Below are 14924 nucleotides of genomic sequence, written 5' to 3'. Positions count from 1 at the left end.
ATAGAAATGTTTGTATAGTTGGGGACTTCAATGGGGTAGTAAACCCGGATAAGGATTATAGGAGTAGTAAAGAAAAAAAGAAAAAGAGGGAAAAGCTGCCAAAAGCCTTCTTTGATCTAGTGGATGAACAAAACTTAGTGGATATATGGCAGGTGTTACACCCGAATGAGAAGCAATATACCTTCTACTCGAATCCCCAAAAATCTTGGTCAAGAATTGACATGATGTGGGTCAGTAGAGGTTTGGGGATGGAAATTGATTCAGTGAAAATAACCCCAAATATATGGGCTGATCACAATCCGCTAGAGATAAGGTGGAAAAATTCACAAAAAAACAACAACAACAACAGAAGAGATGGAGGCTAAACACCCAAATCCTGAGAGATAAGGAGCATACTAAAAATCTTGAGGGAGAACTAAAATCATTCTTTGTGGAAAACGAAAGCCAAGAGATGCCTCGAGCGATTGTTTGGGACACAATGAAGGCATATTTAAGAGGGCTAGTAATATCACATAGGATATATAAGAATAAAGAGAAAAGGAAGATACAGAAGGAATTGGTAGAGCAATTAAGAGAAGCAGAAAAGAGCCTGCAGCGGAACCCGGGCGATGAGGTAATAAAAGAAAACTGGATGACAATAAGACACAAATTAAACATGTTGGACCAGGAAGAATTGGCATATAAAATCAAACAATCCAAACAATACTATTTTGAAAATGCAAATAAACCGGGAGGTGGCTGTCATACGAATTAAAAAAGGAGAAGGAAAAGGGGATTATCCATCAATTGGAAGATGTGGAAGGAAAGATATTGAACAAAGAGGAGGATAAACTTGAACTTGCGCGGGGGATTATGGGAGCGAGGGGGCGCTCCCATGTGACACCTCTCCTGCGTGAGCTGCATTGGCTTCCAGTGGTCTTCCGGGTGTGCTTCAAGGTGTTGGTCACCACCTTTAAAGCGCTCCATGGCATAGGACCTGGGTATTTGCGGGACCACCTTCTGCCGCCGATAGCCTCCCACCGACCAGTACGCTCCCACAGAGAGGGACTCCTCAGGGTGCCGTCAGCCAGGCAATGTCGGCTGGCGACCCCCAGGGGGAGGGCCTTCTCTGTGGCAGCTCCTGCCCTCTGGAACGATTTGCCCCCGGAGATACGAAGGATATCGGATCTCCGGGTCTTTCACCGTGCCCTAAAAACTTTTCTTTTCCATCAAGCAGAGTTGGCGTGACACCCCCCCCTTTTTTTTTAGCCTTTTAAATTGTCAATGGGTTTTAGTTTGAATGTTTTAAATTTTGGGCCAAAGTCATATAATTCTTTTAATAATTTTAAATTTTGTATTGGTATGTGTTTTAGTTCTGGCTGTGCACCGCCCTGAGTCCACTAGGAGAAGGGCGGGATACAAATTGAATAAATAAATAAATAAATAAATAAATAAATAAATAAATAAATAAATAAATGAGGCTCTGTATAAGGAGGAGGAAACTCCAAAGGAGAAAATCAAACAATATTTGGCAAAGGAGAAACTCCCGCAGATAAAAGAGGAGGAAAGGGAAATGCTTAATAGGGAGATTACAATGGAGGAATTAAGGAGGGTAATATCTAAATTAAAGAATAATAAATCACCAGGTCCGGATGGTCTCCCAGGAGAACTGTATAAAAATCGAGACCTGGAGGAAATACTCTTATCAAAATTGTTGGTAATATGCAATGAGGCTCTGAGGGGATCCAAAATTCCAGACTCGTGGAGGGAGGCATGCATCACTTTATTGGTAAAAGAAGGTACCGATTCGAAACAAATAAAGAATTATAGGCCAATCTCCCTACTCAATACAGACTACAAAATATTTATGAGTGTAATCGCAGGAAGGATGAAGATAATATTGAATAATTGGATACACACTGACCAAAATGGATTTCTCCCGGGAAGGCAGATTAGGAACAATCTGAGAGTAGTGATAGACGCCTTAGAATACTATGAAACACATTCAGAGAAACAAATGGCACTAGTCTTCCTAGACGCCCAGAAGGCATTCGATAATTTAAATTGGGAATTCATGATCCAGCAAATTAAAGCGATGAATTTTGGAGAAAACTTTGAGAAAGTGATCACAACAATTTATGATAAGCAAAGAGCAAGCATTTTATTAAATGGTGACATGACAAAAACCTTTCAAATTAGTAAGGGAGTGAGACAAGGCTGCCCGCTGTCACCACTTCTATTTATATTGGCCTTAGAGGTTCTCCTAAGAAGAATTAGACATAACAATGAGATAAGAGGACTGAAAATTAGGAGTGAAATATTTAAAATTCAAGCATTTGCTGATGACGTTGCATTAATTATGGAAGAACCGTTAGAAACGGGACAAAAAGTCTTGGAAGAATTGGATGATTATGGAAAGCTATCCGGATTTAAATTGTATAAAACCAAAACCAAAATGTTAACCAAAAATATATCAGAAGGGCAAAAGAGAATATTAGAAGAAACTTTGGGCCTGCAAATAGTCAAAAAGATAAAATATCTAGGAATCTGGATAACAGCGAGGTGTTCGGCCCTAAAAGAAGATAATTATGTACCATTATTAGGGAAAATTAAGCAAGATTTGGAACGGTGGGGGAAACTACAACTATCACTGCTAGGTAGGATAGCTACCATAAAGATGAGCATCCTACCTAAGCTGGTATATCTATTTCAAACTACGCCAGTTAATATAGATAAAAAATTTTTCTCAGACCTGAATAAGGCCATAAGGAAATTCATTTGGGGAGGGAAAAAGCCGAGGATCGCACTTCGAACGTTACAAGAAAAAAGGAATAAGGGTGGATTCGGGTTCCCAGTGTGGGAAATTTACCATAGAGCTGCCAACCTAGTGTGCTTAAGGGATTGGGCCACATTAGGAAATAAAAGAATTTTGACATTGGAAGGGTATGACCTGCAGAAAGGCTGGCATGCCTATCTGTGGGACAAAGAAAAAGGGGCAGGGACGTACTTTCATAGGCAAAAAATCAGAGATGTATTAATTGATCAACTCCGGAGAAGGTTGGCCACCGAACCAGAACCGCAACCCCAAAGTCCAGGCCCTAACCTCCAAACTCTTCCCACAACAGCTAGCTCAAGCCTGATGAGATCTGGGGATTTATCTGGGAACTTCGGTGTCCAGTGCCCCCCCAGCGAGATGCCTCTACCAGCCGAGGAAAGAAACGCCCCCAAAGTAATCCAGGAGGTCCCATTGGCAGAGCTGGGAGAAACAAAAGGTCCCTCCGACCAGCTTGATGCCACGCCTCAGACTGAACTGCGCAGGTCAACCAGGCGTAGGGAACGCCCTGGTCACCTGCGTGATTTTGTATGCAAATGTACACCCTAAGTGCCTTCTGGGAGGGGAGGGGTGTTATGTATATAGTTTTGGCGGGAGATTTAAAAGACAATAGGTCAATTGTGATTGGTCAGCTTCCTGGCCGGCAAGGTATATAAAGGGAGCTGTGTTACTGTAACCTTTGCTGAAGTTCACACTATATTAAAGAGCTGTTGTCACGCACTACCTTGCTTCTGCCTCCTCAATCGCCCAATTTAACACTACTGGTGGATTAATCTATCAAAATGTAATATAAACTGCCCCTTCATCACAAGGACACAGCTTTAAAGCGTAAAGGGTCCCCCCCCCAAATCTCTTCCAGGATGGCTGTTCCTAGTCCATTAAAATGTTCTAGGGTTAGTGTTGACTTAAATTTAGAGATAGGTATTTGGTTTAATTATATTAGTAGTGTAAAACAGCAGAGACTGACTACTGAAAATCTTACCTAGGAAGGCCAGCAAATCTAATTGCCTTTCTACCTCCATAACATAATTTTAAAGCTGAGTATTACCTGTTTATAGCCCCATCATAAGCACTACATCAAATGAAAAGCCGTAAAACAGAAATTTCCAATGAATTAGTGAATTAAATAATAATTTTAAACTACTTTCTCTCCCGCAATCTGGGCTGAAGCAAGAATTAAACCATATCTGCTCCTTTGTGTTTTCTGAATGGATTTTATAGGAAGGAGGCTTAATTTCACACCCACCAGCCACTCGATCTACCTCATTTAGGAAGCATGGAGGAGGTAGTCAGCAACAGCAAAACTCAATATCTTCCAAATGGGATAGGTGCGGTGTGTGTGTGTGTGTGTGTGTGTGTGTGTGTAATTCTTGCTCCAGGCTACTTTAAAATGCTCTAAAGCCCAGCCGTTCAGCTCCAGCAACGGTGGCTTCCTGGAACAACTTCTCCTTGTAGCACTGAGCTCCTTGGCTTTTATTTTGAAATCCAGCACTCTTGGATTTCAAGAGTGCTCAGGCTCAGCAGCCAGAGCAGCAGTGCTGGATTTAAAAAGGCAAGCAGCTCAGTGCTACAAGAAGTGCCAGCATGGCTAGGAGGGGCAAGGGGCGTGGCCGGGTGTGCAGTGCTACCAGTTCAGGCGAACCGGACAGGACCGGCTGAATCCCACCACTGGTTAAGTCTGTCCATGTGTTGTGAAATTAAGGAATTTTCATCATGTCTTCTGACTGTAAGATGGTGTTCATGGATGTGTTCTGCCTGTTTGTTCTACATACTGGCTGCTGCAGTCCTTACACTGTATGTTCTAGAGGACTCCTGTTTTTTCTTCTGGGCCTGCTGGGTCTTCTGGTTTACTTAGGATGTTTTGGAGGGCTTTCACTGCGGCTGTCTTGCTGCAGCCAACTTTCTGCAGGACAACTTGATGTGGCCAACTCACTGTGGGACAACTTGCTGCGGGACAATTCAACGCGGAATAACTCAATGCAGGATAACTCAATGCAAGATTACTGTTATCCACCACTGTTTCTTTGACATTTTAGTTTTTGTCATTCACATTTCATTTTGTCCCTCCTTTAGCATCCTTTCTTTAATGATTCTATTCCACCATTTCGTCAATATTATTTTTTCAAGACAGCCACGGTGAGCTGTGCCGTTCCAAGTGCTGTATTGGGTTGAGTGGTCAGGCACTTTCTGATGAAGTTGCATGGATATCCATAGGGAGCAAACTCCACTCTCTACTAGTACTGATGTTACCTAGTTTGGTAATGAAACGTCTGCAACAAAACAACCAAGCTCAGAGAGCACCAAGAACCCCACATTTCAAATTTATGCTTTCCATTTATTTATAGCACTTCAGCTAGCATTCTGGAGTATCAGAAATATCCAACAACCTGAACCCAGGTTTTATTTATTTATTATATATATATATATATATACAGCTGAGCTCACTGTTTGGTTTTATAACTTCTACTGAAGATTAGTTTAAACAAGATCTTTATAAGTCTAGCTCTACATTGTTTTATTTTGAATATTAAAAACTCCAAATTCTGATGTTCATTAAATAACTTGTTTTTCCATTTTCTAAAAAATCCTTTTTCTAAGTTTCTAGAAGTGATTCTAGTGCCATTTATTTTCCAAGTTGCGTTAATTAGATACACTTTGATAAATGTGGATAAATATAGTGGTGTTCAGCTTTTTGGGTAAGTAGTCATAAGTTATACACTAAATATTATTGTGCATAATATCACATAAATGTGATATCTGCACCATTACTTTCCATGTTCTGTTATGTTTTGATTCTACTCAATCAGATTACCTGAAATAAACACTTAAAGGCCTGAAAGAAGGATGCCCTAGCTGAGCACTGAAACCATCTTCTATAAACAATGGTTGGCTCAGATACTGAAAAAAACTAAACAAACATCATGGGTTAATATGACATGATAATCTGCTTAGTATTTTGCCATTGATTATACTATTAAATACAAATTAACTTCAAATATTTCTACTTTTTAGATCTTTCTCTTTTCAAGTTGAGAAGCTTTCTGTCTTGCTTCTATAGAATACTTCTTTCTGAAGTCTGCAGCAAGGAAACATACAACATACCCAACCTCAGTGGCCAATACTTAACCCTAAATTTCAATACCCACCTTCCTCTGCCTAAGCTGGGGGATGAATCTGAAGCCGTGGATTCTACTCGCCCGCTCCCTACTTCTCGCTTCGTGAAACTTGTAGTACTTTGCATCCGTGTCCTGTTTTGTCCTGGTTGTCTGGTTTGTGGGTTCCTAACACTGTTGATTAATCGGTGAGCAGAAAGATTAAATATTGTAGGACACACTAGCAATCCAGGCCCTCTGTCTGCAGTAGAAATTGTATGCCGTAGATGTGATTTGCTCGGATTTCTGGGACAGGGAAAAATAAAAACCTTTCAGAGCTGTCATATGACATCTTTAGGGGATGTATAGAATTACATCAACATGGACAGCTTATACTGAGGTCTAAGGTCAATTGATCACACTGTACTGCACCACCCTGAACCACAGTCTGTATTTTGAAGAATGCCTCTGGGGTGAGTAGCTGGCTGCAATCCAGAGCTGGTTCTGCAAGCATACCTCTCTGCACAGAGAAGATAAAGGTTATGACTCAATGGTCATTTTGTAATGGAGCTCAAAATGGACTATATATATAAAAAATAATTACCTTTGCAGATAATCCCCAAATTTGCTTTGGTTCTCTCTCTTCTACACTAACATTTCTTTGTTTCCCTATTCCATTTTACCTGCCCTTCTTGTTGTGCATACCTTCTTAAGAGGCCACGGCCTTATCATCATGAGAACTGTGACATTTTGTGATGGAATAATGTCCAAAATCCCTGAGAGATATGTGAGTTTATTTGTTCCAGGCATATTGTCCAGGTAGATAAAAATGTATTAACAGAACTTGCCTGTTTCTTGGAGAATACTGCCTGAGGGAAGTCAGGGGAGAAGCAGTTGGCTTGAAAGAAGGAGCTGTAAATCCATTGATAAATCCAGTATTTGGAAATGGTGTGACCTATGGAACAGATAAACTTCAGATGTAGATTTGAAACTTTCAATATAACCATACAGTTCTGAAAACAGGACAATGGTTTCATTGGTTCACTTTACCCTTTCCTCATGTTTTTTGACAGGAGCATCATACTTTTGCTTATTAATATTCCTGTTACATACATTTGTATTTCTAACACTTTGGCTCTTCTGGACTAACATTTACATGAAGAAAATAAGCATGTGAGAGAGGGATATGACAAAACATCTCAGTATGCAATTTTACATCTGCTTTGTTTAGTACAGCTTAGTATAATGGATTTATAAAAATCAATACACATCAAGGACAAGACAACACTCTGTCACATTTACACTGGTAGTTTTAAAAAATAAGGTTTTAATTGTATTTTAAATGTCTGTAGAGATTCTCAGTCATCCAGAAGCTTGCAGACAGCTAGTCTGCAGACTTTTAGCCATACAATTTGGGATGAACATCGTTTGAAAGGTGTAGGAGTAGGAATGGATTTCCAGAGAAAAAATTGCAGACTACAGGAACCAGGAGCACTACTCAGGTGACCCTGAGGACACAGATAAACCTCCAAGTGCTTCAACGACCCTCTAAAACAGTGGTTCTCAACCTTCCTAATGCCGCGACCCTTTAATACAGTTCCTCATGTTGTGGTGACCCCCAACCAAGGGTGGGTTCTAAATTTTTTTACTACTGGTTCTGTGGGCGTGGCTTATTTTGTGGGTGTGGCTTGGAGGTCATGTGACCGGGTGGGCGTGGCTAGCTGGTCATGTGACCGGGTGGCCATGGCTATATGTATAGGGACTACTCAGAGGACTGAAAAAAGTCATTTCTGACAGGTCCTCGCACTTTTGACCGGTCTTCGCAGTTATGACTGGTCATCATTTATGCCCATTGTACCATTCTTAACAACCGTGTCACTCATATCACAACTGCTTCTCTTCACCATGGTGACAAGATAGCGCAAATACGTAAATTGTGAGGACAGTCGTAAGTTCGAGGACTGGTCAAAAGTGCGAGGACCAGTCAAAAATAACTTTTTCAGCCCTCTGAGTAGTCCATATGCATAAAAGGATACAGCAATAGAGAGGGATGAAGGAAGGGAAGGGAAATTAGAGTAGGAGTGAAGGTAAGAGAAGGAGGAAGAGAGGAGGAGAAAGAGAAAGAAAGAGGAAGTAGGGAGAAGAAGAAGAGGGGGGGAAGAGAAAGTAAGTAAGAAAGAAAAGACAGAGGTGGTAGGTTTGAGGAGAAAGATTGCTGTACAATAAAAAAGATGAAAGAGAAGAAGGCCAACCCCAAACAAATATTAAGATATTAAGATAAAGAATGAATTGTTAAACTTTAAAGAATAAAAGAGAACAAATAGCAATAAATAGCAATAATTAGAAACACACATACACACATACAACATATTTTTTTTGAACAGAGTATTTGGCCGGTTCACAAATTTAAACAGTTGTAGGAGGTTAGCACCCACCCCTTTCCTAGAAGAATGAAATATTTTGGGAAATATTAAAAAGGCAGAATATTATATTTCCCTACCTGGATGAGAAATGGAGAAGCATATTTTACAGACAAAGCAGCTCCCACCTTCCTGCCCCCCACCCTTTGTTAATGGGCCAGAGGCAGAAAGTCAATCCTTTGTCAAAGGACATTTGCAACACAATAGCAACAGAAACTAACACAATGGGCCCCATCAAGCCATGTGATCCTGTCCACCATTAAACCATCTTTCCAAGCAGTCTCCATGTTTCCAGTGTCTTTTTCCTCACTTGGAGCAGAACCCAGAAGGATATTTCTTCCAACACAGTATTTAGTCATTTCAATTAAATTTACAATTTCTATATTTCCTTTTTACCATATTTATTCCTCATCTATTTTTTTAAAAAAACAATATTACCCTTCATCCTCATCTCTAATCTTAATCAAATTCAATTTTTCCCTTCTATTCTATATTATACCCCTTTGCATTGTCATCTCTTTTTATATCCATCCTCACATTGATTAATTATGTAATACAGTTGTTTAATACAAATTCAACATTTTAATATAAATCAATTAGTTATATAACTATCTTTTTTGTATATTAATCAATATGAACATGAATATTCCAATTATTTCCATGCAATCCAATTTCTTACAAATCAATTAATTATATTTACCAATAATAATAAACCAAATAATTTCCCCCATATATTCCTCCAAACCACAACTTAAACAATTAATAGTATCTCGATTATTACAATTCTCTAGTTAAATAGAGCTTTTTTTCTTTTGTGTTTTAAAATCTTGGAACTTTCCTCTTTTGCCCTAAATTTCCCATTGTTTGCAGTTTTGCACCTACCTTTTTTGGTGAGGAAAAAGAAAAAGAAATCTCTCTGCCTCATTTTGTCACGTTGCAGCCTGCTTACCTTCAATTTCGCGTTTTCAGCTAGAGGGAAAAAAATCTGCTCCAGGAATTTACCTCTTTGCAGTTAGCTCTTTGAAGCCCCGCAGCAAGAATTTAAAGTTTTTTTTCCCTCTAGCCATCAGCTGGGACTCCGGAGGCAGCAATAGATTGGGAGTGGGCGGGGTAAGCGAACGGCGACCGGGCGATCCAACAGAGGCAGAGGGTAAGGGTGAGTGAAGGCATGTGGGGGGGGGGGGCAAGAGAGGGCTTTGGCGACCCCTGTGAAATGGTCGTTCGACCCCCAAAGGGGTCGCGACCCCCAGGTTGAGAACCGCTGCTCTAAAAGGATGTAAATGCCAGCTGTCTGCAAGGAATATAAATCCTTCCATTTCCCACTATCCTGTCAGAGGTGAAGAAGCTTCTTGGATGAGAAGCAAAACGTCTTCAAAGAAAAAACAAGAAAGTCCAGTTGCCTCCTGAAAAAGCACCTTTGGGACAATCATGACCTGGATGACCGATAATCTCTACAGACTCTTCTTGGACAGTTCCCCCAAATCATCTGTAACAACATAAACTTCAGACAAAAAAACAAATGGTTCCCTAGTGCTTACCAGTGATGGATCAAGATAGCTGTGTGTTGTAGACCAAGACTGTGGTGCAATCAAGCTATACAGTGGAAATTGCTGGTGGGGACTGTATAGTGGAGGTAAGTACAATGATGTTGCATAACGCTGTTGTGTGTAGATATTCATATCCAGAGGTCTGTATCCATTCTTTGGCAAAAATGTGTTTATAGCTATTGCTTTTGCTTTTATTCTTGCCTATAAATGATAGATTATATTCTTAGAAGATGATGTTCAGAATGATCATAACCATAATTTGAAATCCCAAAATAACACATTTACCTTAATTGGTTTTTCTTGGAAAATTTTCACTTCTTCTCTAAGGTATCTGTAAGCCTTTAAGAGAAACATTATACTTGCTTGAAACAGCAATCAAATTAGTAGGAACAAAAGCATGAATACTTTTCTACTTAAGAGGGTCACATGCAATTCAGGCTTACAAATAATATATTACAGCTTCCATGTTTGGAAACATATCAATTCTGGTATGTTTACTTTGATCTGGCAATAACTACACACACTGTGTGCACAATTATTAGGCAAGTGAGTATTTTGACCATACCATCATTTTTATGCATATTTTCCACCTCCAAGCTGTGTAAACTTGAATGCTTAGTGGATATAAGCATATCGGGTGATGTGTATTTGTGTAATGAGGGAGGGAGGGTGTGGCCTAAGGAGATCAACACACTATATCAAGGTGTGCATGATTATTAGGCAGCTTCATTTCCTCAGGTAAAATGGGCCAAAAAAGAGATTTAACTGACTCTTGAAATTGCTAAAATAAGTGGGGCATAATCACAGAACAATCAAAGGTTTTGTTGCAAATAGTCAACAGGGTCGCAAGAAACGTGTTGAGAAAAAAAAAGATGCACATTAACTGCCAAAGATTTGAGAAGAATCAAAAGTGAAGCTACCAGGAACCCATTATCCTCCAGTGCAGTGGTGGGTTCCTCCCAGTTTGGCCTGGTTCCACCGAGCCGGTAGCGGTGACGATATGACGTCACCAAACCGGTTCTGCCCCCCCCACCCCCTGCACCCACCCACCCGCGTTATTCTTACCTTTTATTTGGCCCCACCCCCAAGCTATTGCTGCCTCCTGAGTCCCAGCTGATGGCTAGAGGGGAAAAAAACTGTTTAAACTCTTGCCGCGGGGCTTCAAAGGGCTGCCCTACAGCTGATCAGTGTTAAAAGAAAACAAATGAGTAGACCGGTGCCTGCAAAAATACATGAGTAGATCAGTGCCTGCAAAAATACATGAGTAGATCAGTGCCTGCAAAAATACATGAGTAGATCAGTGCCTGCAAAAATAAATGGGTAGACCAGTGCCTGCAAAAATAAATGGGTAGATCAGTACAGCTCTGCAAGCAGTTAAAAGCCTGGTAGACCAGTACCTCTGCTAAATCCTAAATAATTGTCACATGACCATCAAGCCACGCCCACAAAATAAGCCACGCCCACAGAACCGGTAGTAAAAATTTTTAGAATCCACCCCTGCTCCAGTGCTGTCATATTCCAGAACTGCAACTTACCTGGAGTGTCCAGAAGTACAAGGTGTTCAGTGCTCAGAGACATGGCCAAGGTAAGGAAGGCTGAAACCCGACCACCACTGAACAAGACACATAAGTTGAAATGGCAAGACTGGGCCAAGAAACTCAGACGCCAGCAAGGTGGAGGTGGGGTACTGGTATGGGCTGGTATTATTAACAATGAGCTAGTTGGACCTTTTCGGGTTAAAAATGGACTCAAAATCAACTCCCAAACCTACTGCCAGTTTTTAGAAGACACTTTCTTCAAGCAGTGGTACAGGAAAAAAGTCTGCATCTTTCAAGAAGACCATGATTTTTATGCAGGACAATGCTCCATCGCATGCATCGAAGTACTCCACTGCGTAAAGGCCTTAAAGATGAAAGAATAATGACATGGGCCCCTTCCTCACCTGACCTAAACCCGATTGAGAACTTGTGGGCCCTTCTTAAACGAGAGATTTACGGTGAAAGAAAACCGTACACCTCTCTGAACAGTGTCTGGGAGGCTGTGGTTGCTTCTGCACAAAAAGTTGATCGTCAGCAGAGCAAAGAAACTGACAGACTCCATGAATGGAAGGCTTATGACTTATTGAAAAGAAGGGTGGCTATATTGGTCACTGATTTTTTTTTTGAAATGTCAGATATGTTTATTTGTACATTTTGAATTGTTTATTATTCTCACTTTAACAGATGCAAATAAACAAGTGGGATGGGCAAATTTTCATTTTTCATTTAGTTGCATAATAATTCTGCACACTAATAGTTGCCCAATAATTGTGCACACATAGTTATTCTCCTAAGAAAGCCAAAACCTCACTTTGACTTCCTTAAATATTCAGGTTTGAGGTTTATTAACATTTTGGATTGACCAAAAGCACTGTAGTTGTTCAAACAGCTAAGCCTCCTACAACCTACCCTATCCCATTGGGCCCACCACCTCTGGTGATTACAGAGAATGAGGTGCAAAGCCTATTTCACAGACAAAAGCCAGGAAAAGCACCAGGTCCAGACAAGATAACTCCTTCTTGCTTAAAAAATTGTGCTGACCAACTGGCCCCCATCTTCACCCGCATCTTTAATAAATCACTAGAGATGTGCTATATTCCTTCTTGCTTCAAATGCTCTACTATCATCCCAGTGCCGAAGAAACCCTCCATCAAGGAACTGAATGACTTCAGACCAGATGCTCTAACATCTGTAGTTATGAAGACCTTTGAAAGACTAGTGCTCAGCCACCTGAGAACAATCATGGATCCGCTGTAATTTGCCTACCGAGCAAATAGATAGACATATGATGCTGTTAATATGACTCTGCACTACATCCTACAACATCTTGAATCTCCAAAGACCTACGCAAGGGTCCTCTTTGGAGACTTCAGCTCAGCATTCAATACCATCATTCCAGATATTCTTCTAACTAAACTAAACCAGCTAGCGGTATCTGACCACACTTGTAAATGGATCATAAGCTTCCTAACAGACAGGAAGCAGCAGGTGAAGCTAGGCAAAAGCACATCAGATACCTGCACAATTAGCACAGGGGCCCCACAAGGCTGTGTGCTCTCTCCACTTCTCTTCTCTCTATATACCAATGACTGCATCTCAAACGATCCATCTGTTAAACTACTGAAGTTCGCAGATGACACAACAGTGATTGGTCTCATTCGAGACAATGATGAATCCGCATACAGATGGGAGGTTGAACAATTAGCCTCGTGATGCGACCAGAACAATCTGGAACTGAACACACTCAAAACTATAGAAATGGTGGTGGACTTTAGGAGAAACCCTCCCATACTACCACCTCTTACAATACTAGACAACACAGTATCAACAGTAGAGACCTTCAAATTTCTAGGTTCTACCATATCTCACAACCTAAAATGGACGCCCAACATCAAAAGCGTCATCAAAAAAGCACAACAAAGAATGTTTTTTCTGCGCCAACTCAGAAAACTCAAACTGCCCAAGGAGCTGCTGATACAGTTCTATAGAGGAACTATTGAGTCTGTCATCTGCACCTCTATAACTGTCTGGTTTGGTTCTGCAACCCAACAAGACAGACACAGACTTCAGAGGATAATTAGAACTGGCAGAAAAAACAATTACTACCAACCTGCCTTCCATTGAGGACCTGTATACTGCACGAGTCAAAAAGAGGGCTGTGAAAATATTTACAGACCCCTCGCATCCTGGACATAGACTGTTTCAACTCCTACCCTCAAAACAATGCTATAGAGCACTGCACACCAGAACCACTAGACACAAGAACAGTTTTTTCCCAAATGCCATCACTCTGCTAAACAAATAATTCCCTCAACACTGTCAAACTAGTTACTAAGTCTGCATTACTATTAATCTTCTCATCGTTCCTATCATCCATTTCCTCCCACTTATGACTGTATGACTGTAACCTTGTTGCTGGTATCCTTAAGATTTATATTGACTGTTTCCCTATGACTATCATTAAGTGTGGTACCTTATGATTCTTGACAAATGTATCTTTTCTTTTATGTACACTGAGAGCTTATGCACCAAGACAAATTCCTTGTGTGTCCAATCACACTTGGCCAATAAAGGATTCTAGTCTAGTCTAGTCTAGTCTAGTCTAGTCTAGTCTAGTCTAGTCTAGTCTAGTCTAGTCTAGTCTCTAGTCTAAAAACCCGAGTCAGTGTACATCTGGTTAATGCTTGGATACCGGTAGGGGATTTCCTGGAGAGTCTAAGTAGGAAGTTTAAAAATAAGAAGAAAGAAATGGTAAACAATTTCTATACTGAACCAAAACCCCCCCAACCCTTAATGGATTTGATTATGTAGTGAGAGCACCACATTTCATAACAGGTAGACTATCTAGGCCAGTGTTTCTCAGCCATAGCAACTTAAGACGAGTGAACCTCAAGGCCCCAAATTCTGGGAGTTGAAGCCCACATAGCTTAAAGTTGCTAAGGTTGAGAACTGCTGATCTAGGCACATACATTGCTACTTCTATGAAGAATTACATAGCATTTGTTTTTGTCTTTATTTCTTGTTTTTCATTCTAGGAAATAAAGACCTTCGGCCAGAAGGTCAAGAAGATTTACGAGAAGTGCTTAAAAAAACACTGGAGTTCTGCTTATCAAGGTAAGCATATAATGGATATGATCTAGTTGAGCCTCCTGTTATTGCTATTAATTATTGTAGAATAATTATGAATGCCATAACCAATATGGCCTCTGGACTGCAAACAAATTCATGATTGGGCAGGGATATATATGTTAATTTTATAGCATGAAAATCTGAGGGGTGGGTGGGAAGGAATAATACAATAGCCAAGATTTGATTTTCCTTAATTAAATGTTTTCTTTTCTTTTCTTGATTTCTTCAACTGAAACACAAAAGAAGGCAATTTTACAAGCTGCCAGCCATTTGCTAGGTGTTCCATGGGTTCTCTATTACAGGAAAGTTTGTTATTTCAGAGGTTTAGAAAAACTAATTGTTGAGAACAGATGCAAGTCAATTGCATGCTGGCTTCTGCACTAAAA

At 40.4% G+C, this 14924-nt stretch overlaps 2 protein-coding genes across 2 annotated transcripts in view; both read right to left on the bottom strand.

Moving 5' to 3' along the window:
- Nucleotides 1-6195, bottom strand: part of LOC139317511 (la-related protein 4B-like) — a 72965-nt gene extending 66770 nt beyond the window's left edge. Inside the window, exon 1 of the mRNA XM_070944579.1 lies at nt 5959-6195. Within this exon, the coding sequence (XP_070800680.1) occupies nt 5959-6053 (95 nt within the window). The 5' untranslated portion in view covers nt 6054-6195. The remainder of the gene's footprint in view (nt 1-5958) is intronic.
- A 117-nt stretch (nt 6196-6312) lies between these two features.
- The window catches only part of LOC139317720 (la-related protein 4B-like), a 324479-nt gene continuing 315867 nt past the window's right edge, over nt 6313-14924 (bottom strand). Inside the window, exons 8-11 of the mRNA XM_070944793.1 lie at nt 10157-10210; nt 9863-10072; nt 6753-6859; nt 6313-6424 (exon numbers count right to left, since the gene is read on the bottom strand). Coding sequence (XP_070800894.1) covers nt 6313-6424; nt 6753-6859; nt 9863-10072; nt 10157-10210 — 483 coding nt within the window. The remainder of the gene's footprint in view (nt 6425-6752; nt 6860-9862; nt 10073-10156; nt 10211-14924) is intronic.

This window comes from Pituophis catenifer, unplaced genomic scaffold (assembly GCF_029215685.1).
Source record: "Pituophis catenifer annectens isolate HBS135680 unplaced genomic scaffold, rPitCat1.0.hap2 SCAF_5, whole genome shotgun sequence".
NCBI lineage: Eukaryota > Metazoa > Chordata > Lepidosauria > Squamata > Colubridae > Pituophis > Pituophis catenifer.
The sequence above is the reverse complement of the archived record's forward strand: the minus strand, read 5'-3'. Positions and strand labels throughout refer to the sequence as shown.